General features: G+C 47.5%; 1 protein-coding gene across 1 annotated transcript; it reads right to left on the reverse strand.

Annotated features, from left to right (window-relative positions):
• Positions 1 to 3,811: 3,811 nt before the first annotated feature.
• On the reverse strand, positions 3,812 to 6,430 carry LOC127306243 (ADP-ribosylation factor-like protein 8c). The gene is made up of 6 exons (XM_051336867.2): positions 6,210 to 6,430; positions 5,444 to 5,525; positions 5,325 to 5,357; positions 5,109 to 5,230; positions 4,304 to 4,465; positions 3,812 to 4,215 (listed from the first exon to the last, which is right to left on the reverse strand). Exons 1-6 carry the CDS (start codon positions 6,245 to 6,247, stop codon positions 4,095 to 4,097), a joined length of 558 nt encoding a protein of 185 aa, XP_051192827.1. The 5' UTR covers positions 6,248 to 6,430; the 3' UTR covers positions 3,812 to 4,094.
• Between the last annotated feature and the right edge of the window lie 1,407 nt (positions 6,431 to 7,837).

Raw genomic sequence — 7,837 nt, forward strand, 5'->3', positions numbered from 1 at the left:
TCGTGGTGAGTCAGTGGTGGATCTAAAGGACATAGATATGCTCGAGAAGTTACAAGTGGAAGATGATAGCGATGATGAGCCTCCACCCGTCTATCAAAATCCAACTTACTACTCAAAAGATAGTGATAGTGATAGTGGCAAGGAGAAACAAAATGAGATTGACGATGAGATTGATGACGGCTGGTGAGGGTCTTTTATGTGTTTATATTTCAACATGCTTCTTATTTGTTTAGTATCTTTATGCTTAGTATTTATATTTTTTTCAACATGCTTCTTTATTGTTTAGTATCTTTATGCTTAGTATTTATATATTCTTGAACATGCTTCTTAATTGTTTAGTGTCTTTATGCTTACTATTTATATATTTTTCAACATGCTTCTTAATTGTTTTCTCTTTCTCAATGCAGGTGATTGAACAATATGAGCGGCGGCAAGGAGGACTCGTCGAGCTTGCTTAAGAAGATGCAACAACGCAAGAACAATGTTAGAAGGAGTGAGAGGGAACCGCGTCGCAATCCGCGTTACGAGGACTTTGCGGTAGGAGGAGGAGGACGAGGACGAGGACGAGGACGGGGACGAGGTGGTGGAGCTGGAGGTGGCTTGGGAGGAGGTGGAGGTGGAGGTGGAGGTGGCTGGGGAGGACCGGACTTTGAGCCACCACCCTTGGCTTCGTGCGACGTTGCTTCCGGGTTCTTTTGGAGGGACGTCTAGAGAGGAGGCGGAGACGGAGTCTAGAGCCGAGGAGGACTCTAGCCGCGGGTTTGAGACTCCGGAGGAGGATGGGCGGCCGAAGGCAGCGAAGATTCGTGGGGAAGCGAGAGTCCCCGACGAGAGGAAGGAGCCTAAGACCCATGAGGCGAAGACCCTTATTATTCCTGCTGGCCCTGAGTAAGTGTACTAATTTGGCAATTTCGATTTTCAAGTACTAATGTTTGATTTTCATGTGCTAATGTTTGATTTTCATGTGCAGCAATTGGATATTTCCTCCGGGGGTCAAGGGGCGCCTGCCTAGTAGCATGATTGGAGCTTTGCTTAGGAAGTTACGGCCGGGCAAGTACTATCCCCTCGGCCTTTGTCCCGGTGGCGAGAAGAAGCTAGCCACTACTTGGACGGACTACGAGAGTGCCCCGGCGTAGGCTTCCCGACGGCTGCCGAGGCCGTGATGAGAAAGTTTTGGGTAAGACATATTTTCTCGAGCTTCGTTCATATTTGATGACCCCAATGTTCTAACTCATGAATCTCACAATTGTTTTTTGCATGATTGAAGTGTTTTTATCGTGTGGCGCCCGAGGTTGAGGAGACGGCCGCGAACAGGACTTTGCGGGCGACTTGTGAGAGGTTGACACCGCAGGTGTGGTACAACCAAAGGATCACGTCCGCCGATCACTTACGGGCGAGAGAGGCGAGAGGGTCCATAAGCGGACATTGTCGGTAAGAATGCTAAGGCCGAGTACGAGATGACGGTGGAGGACTACATGTCGGTGAGTAAAATGTCAATGAGATTCTACATTGCTACTAAGTTGCGATTGCATTAGATTGAGTTGAGTATTGCATTTTCAGGTTATCCCCGATTGGGCCGAGCCGCATGCCGAGGCATGGGAGGAGATGGTTAGGACGAGGTGGCTCAAGATGGACGAGGACTTTGCAGCCGTGGCGAGGCGGAACGCGGAGAACCGAGGCGACGGTGGCACACACTGTGGGTGAAACCTCAACTACGAGCGCTTCAAGGGGAAGACGGTATGTATACATTTTATTTTCCTTCGGGTTCAAAGTTGGTACTCACAACATTTCCTTTCGCGATGCGAGAGGGCCGCGTTAGGACCCGAGGAGGAGATGTCGACCTCGAGATATACAACAAGATGCGGCTTAAGAAGCCCGATCTCTCGCAGCCTCAGCCCTCGCTCCCTGAGTACTTCGGCACCTACGCCGAGGACGTCGAGAACTCTTTGCGAGATGGTGAGGCATCGTCACCGGAGGTGGATGACCCCATGAGCGCGGAGGTCGACGAGGAGTCGTTGGTCTGTCGTCGGAGGGTTGCCGCATGGCCGTCTCGCCATGCTGAACAAGGCCGTCAAGCATACCCTCACCACGACCTTCACGCGTCTCAAGGCGGGACTCACCAAGGACAGCCCCCCTCTCCCGCCTCGTCGCCGGGCTCGGCAACAACCCGCATACGACGTAAGTTTCCCTCATTTCCATCCTCTTTCCGACTTTCGTTCATACATTGCTAAGTGCTAACGAGACATGAATTTGTGAAATTGTAGCCTGACTTCGAGGCGGCCTACGTGGCCGCTCATCAAGAATATCAGGTGGCCTTCAACCAACACCGACGGCGGTTCATGGAGTACATGGCATATATACATGTAAGTTCCAACCTTTGTTTTCGCAAATGATGACAAGTCCCACTTTCCCCTAGTTTGATGCTTCATTTACGCAAAGATGACATGTAAACTATCTTGCGGCGTCGTTTGTGGCCAATCAAAGCTGGACAGACAGATTTAGGGCCGATGCCTCCTTTCCGGGGCCGGCGCCAAACATGCCATCGAAGGAAAATTTCGCTGCGGAGTACTATGGGAGAACAACGGTAAGTTCTTCGCCAAACCGAATACTACGGCTTTCCTTTGCCTCGCAAATTGCTAACATCTCGGGAACATGTGTGTAGGAAACGGGATGTTCCGGAAACCAGGGTGGTGGGAGGGACATGACACCGGTTCATGATGGTGGTCCTTCTCCCGGTGCTACACCCGGTACTTCTCCCGGTACTTCTCCCGGTCCTTCTCCCGGTGGTTCTTCCGCAGCTTCTACCGGAAGGAATCGGCCCGGGCCGGTGTCTAGCGGCGACGAGCTCCTCTAGTTGTCCCATGCATGTATCTTATCGACACGATACTATGTATCCGGAGCTATGTTATGAGACCATGATTTGTAGCTATTTGAACATCATGTGATGTCTATGTGCAAAGTCCTGTGAATTATGCAATATATGTGCTGTGAAAACTGTGAAATCTGTGCAAACTGTGAAATCTGTGAAAAACTGTGAAATCTGTCAATTTGGCAATTTTGTGAAATCTGGGTCGACGCTACGCCGACGGCCTAACCCTCGGCATAGCCTCGACATGGACCAAATGGTCAGGGCTATGCCGAGGGCCTCCCCCTCGGCGTATGAACGGGGAGCTCCCAGCGGTTGCCACGTCGCACGATGTGCCGAGGGCCTCCCCTCGGCATAGCTCTTGATACGCCGACGGGGCCACGCTCGGCGTAGTGTCTGCGTAGACGCGGCCAGGAGGCGCCACGTGCCTCCGTACGCCGACGGGGCGACGCTCGGCGTAGCGTCTGCGTAGAAGCGGCCAGGAGGCGCCACGTGCCTCCATACGCCGACGGGGCGACGCTCGGCGTAGCCCAAACGGACGTTAGCCGGACGGCGCTGGTCACCGTGCTACGCCGAGGGTTGCGACGCCGACGAGCGGTTCCAGCCGTCGGCCCTCTGCGGCTACGCCGACGGCGGCCTCTACGCCGAGGGCCGCGTGTGCTCTGCCGAGGCCTATCTTCCCCGAGGAGCTACGCCGAGGGGGCCCGTCGGCGTATCGTACGCCGAGGGCAAGCGCGTGCTACGCCGAGGGTCGAAGGCCGTCGGCATCTACCGCGATTCCTGTAGTGATAGTTTAGTAACGATAAACTGTCACAAGGGCATTCAATAAAACTCACAGGACAAAAATAATTCAGATAAACAATGCTGAGGGAAACTCAACGACAACAATCACACAAAGATATGTTGGCAGTGGAAACCTAAGGAATAAAATCAAGACACAGTACGTCACATGCACACCAAAGAATAATCATCAAAGATTAAAGGTATTTACAAAGTAATAATACAAGATTCTGAGGCTCATGTACTAAACTCCACACATCAGTGACAACAAAGATATATCACACATTACAAGGTTGTCGCCTTTAGCCTTCCCCTTCCGGGTCATGAAACCGGAGATGTGCAAACTGCAAACTAAATTCATCTCGGCACACATGAAGGGACACAGATGTGCAAACTGCAAACTAAATTCATTCCGGCACACATGAAGGGGCACAAACAAACAACGACCCTAATTTTTTGCTGTTGTGGAATGCTTGATAAGCCAATCCATGACAACGTCTATGTTCACCGAGTCCTTGCAGGAGATCATGTAGCAGCAAACTTCACGGTCCGTTATAGATTCCAGACCTCTGAAAACACAGAAGGCACAATAACTCAGTTGAAATATCATTCCAAAAGAAGGTTAAGTTATCCCATAAGAAACATGATTTTACTCACAGCTGATCAACTAATGCCTGCTTAGAAAGTGCCTCTGACTTGTCGATTTTGTTGCCAAGGATAAGTAAAGGAATCCCAGCTAAAGATTGTTTTGTCAGCAGGTCATGCAATTCACTTTTAGCTATCGGAACGCTATCTCGGTCAGCCGCATCAACAACGTATCTGGAATTAAATGATGAGGAAAACACATTAATGACTCCAATTTATCTGAGTGCTAAGTTAGAGAGATAAAGAAATGGTAACAAGCATCATGCATACAGAACAGATCACAATAAATACATGGATGAAGAGTCAATAGGATAGAGAGAACATTATTGTCAGACAATACATGTTGTATCTATACAACTGAGCTACTTGGACACAGTGTCAACTCAATATCAATACAGCAATTTTGTTGAGAAGGCATTGGTAATTTGAAAGAACTAACAACGTTCCATGTCTGACCGTAATGATTCACACAGATTGTTATTATAAATATGTTTGGACATATAAGAAATCAACCAAAAAAATATTATAGAACTAGTATTATGCAAACATACTCTACTATCTCCTCCCAGAATGCATGATACATGATCATGTACTATGATCACTAGTATCCTTCATATATAGTCTACTCTCTCCTCACAGCATACATGGTCATCTCCTGTACTGTCATCAGTTGATTATCTTTAGGAAATATGTAACAGAAAAATGCACTTCCACGTGCAAGTCATTTATTGCATGTTGCCAACTAATCATATTATAATAATATTGAGTACTTAATAATATGCATAATATGAGATCTCTGAAAAGCATGAGAACTTACAGAATGGCAGTAACTCCACGACAGTAGCGCTCCCACATAGTTCGGAATCTCCGTTGCCCTCCAAGATCCCAAAGTTTAATTGTGACATTTCCCTTTGTGACTTTCCTCATATTGAAGCCAACCTGGTTTCAGCAGATGAACATATCTAGTTCAGCCACTCAGATATCCAGGATATTACTTCAGTATATATAATAGAAAACAGCAATATGTACTTACAGTTGGAATCATGTCCTCGCTGTAGCCACCAGTCTGAGAAGCATAACAGCCACAAATGAATATCAAAACTATACAGAGAGAAATATGATATAGCTTAAGTTGTGTAGGTTGATGCGTACAGCAATTGAATTGACCAAGGATGTCTTTCCAGCATTCTGTAGGCCAACTAGGGAGAGTTCCATCTCCTGCTTAAAGAACAGGCTGAAACGAAACAAAATATGTTACTAACATAGTATAATTTTGCTAAATAATATATATGTTCTAAGTTAGGTCTGCATTACTATTAACACATCTTCAAGTTATGTGATTGGTGGGGGGAAAAAAGATAGTCTCGTAAAACATAAAAAGCATAAACTAAAGCCGAAGCAGAACTTGATCTCTATCGCATCAGCTAAATCACAGTTAAATATTCAAAAAATAACCGGGGAAGTTATTCGGAATAGGATCCTAACGATCAAATCCATAAACCAACACTCACTCTAAAGCATAATAATTATTTTTGGGGGCAGGGCAACAGCTATACAAAGGGAGCCTGGCCATCTCCAATCTCCATAAGGTCAGGACTATTTGTTTTGCTAGCATACACCCTAGTTGGCTTGAAATTGCAATGAATTGTGAAACTCTCGCAAAAGCACGCTGCTGAACAACGACATCAAGTTCAAAATTACGCCCTACACGCTTCAGAGATCCTAGTAACTAGGCCAAAATTACGCTAGCCCGGATCTAACTGCACAGAGCACCGAGGCCCACTCCAATCCGCAACCCAGCGGCGCCATCTCGCCGCAGAGGAAACTCCGATCCAAACCAATCCCACGAGAATCCACTACCGCTGAAACCGCAAAAGATGGAGCGAGAAGGAAGGGAGCGAGAGAGCTGGACGGGAACCTTCGGAGCCAGTTGAGGAGCGAGTCGAGGAGACCCATGACGTCTTGCCGCGCGAGATCGTCGACTACGCTTCCCGCCGGATCTATCGAGGAGGGAATCCGCGATTGCCGATTGGGGAGGGAGAAGGAAGCGAGGAAGGAAGGAAGGAAGGAAGACGAGGACGAGACGACAGGAGACGTGCGTTGGCCGCAGACGGACACCGGACCGGACACCGTGTCACGAGCGGGCGGCACAGCGGCCCACGCGAATAATCCAAATCCAAATCCAAATCCAAATCGGAAGCTATCGTCGTGGCCTCGTGAGGAACTACACCTCTCAGCCGTGGATTCATGTGGCAGCACTTTTTCCCCTCAAAAAAAAAAAAATGTGGTACTGCAGCACTTTTCTTTTCACAGCAAAAGTAATCTTTATCTAGCCAGAGATCTGGAGAGGATCTAGGCTCCCTCGCTAACTCATACTCCCTCTGTTTTCAAAATAGTCTACATTTTAGTTTCAAAATTTATTTTAAAATACTCTACATTCTAGCTTTTAGTCAACAACAACATTAAAAATGAGGTGGTTTTACTCTTTTTACTGGATGTTGCTATTTTCAATGTAGCTTGGATTGGTTGTTCAAATAGCTAAGTAGTACTAATAAATGTATTACTAATTTGTCTAATTTTTTTTTAAATGTAGACTAAATCAGAACGAAGGGAGTATGGATCCTCATTTTTTTAACAAGGTAGGCCTCAAAAGGCCTAGAAACTGCATTCATTGTCGACGGGTACAGAATACAGAAAAGCCCTCTAACATCTATTACCCAGACTAATCCAGAAATTAGAGACAAGGCCTTCACTTTTACAAAAAGAACCCTAGCATAAAAGTAACCAAAGAAATCAAGTGCTAGAAGTCCACTGCCGCCGCTCGCCGGCGACCTCGAGGCGCAGATGCGGAGGTCCGAGAAGATGCCCAAAATCTCATTGTTGACGAAGAGCCAAAACCGCCAGCCGCCATAACTCCTCCGGGGACGCACCACTTGAAGGAGAAGCAGCGTCAAGCTCCAACGATTGACTCCAGAGAGGGCCTCCGCAATGGAGGTTGTAGTCAGGCCGCCATTTCGGCCAAAGATCACGGTGCCAAACGAGGATACCGTGTGTTCCGCACAAAGAGAAGAACCAGCAACCACAACTCTTCCCCACTTGAAAGGACACGGATGTCGCCTAGAGGGGGGGGGGGTGAATAGGCGGTTTAAAACTTTTACGAGATGAGCTTAACAAATGCGGAATAAAACTAGCGTTTACTTGTCAAGCCCAAAGCATATATACTATGGTTCACCTATGTGCACCAACAACTTATGCTAAGCAATACAAGCAACTATATGATAGCAAGATATATAACTTCAAGCACGATAGCTATCACAAAGTAAAGTGCATAAGTAAAGAGCTCGGGTATAGGAATAACCGAAGTGACGCGGAGACAACGATGTATCCCGAAGTTCACACTCTTGCGAGTGCTACTCTCCGTTGGAGCGGTGTGGAGGACAAGTCACTCCAAATGCACGAGGGCCACCGTATTCTCCTCGAGAATTCCCACCAAAAGAGATGTCCTCGATCCACTATGGAACCTTAGGGAGGTCACCGAACCCGCAC

The sequence above is a fragment of the Lolium perenne genome, chromosome 6 (genome assembly GCF_019359855.2).
Source record: "Lolium perenne isolate Kyuss_39 chromosome 6, Kyuss_2.0, whole genome shotgun sequence".
NCBI lineage: Eukaryota > Viridiplantae > Streptophyta > Magnoliopsida > Poales > Poaceae > Lolium > Lolium perenne.

Excerpts from the sequence above, each read along its gene's own strand:
- LOC127306243 (XM_051336867.2), bottom strand. The coding sequence starts at position 6,247 with ATGGGTCTCCTCGACTCGCTCCTCAACTGGCTCCGAAG. Across the intron at positions 5,526-6,209 it reads CTCCTCAACTGGCTCCGAAG|CCTGTTCTTTAAGCAGGAGA; the intron begins GTTCCCGTCCAG and ends GTTTCGTTTCAG. Across the intron at positions 4,466-5,108 it reads CGTGGAGTTACTGCCATTCT|ATACGTTGTTGATGCGGCTG; the intron begins GTAAGTTCTCAT and ends ATTTAATTCCAG.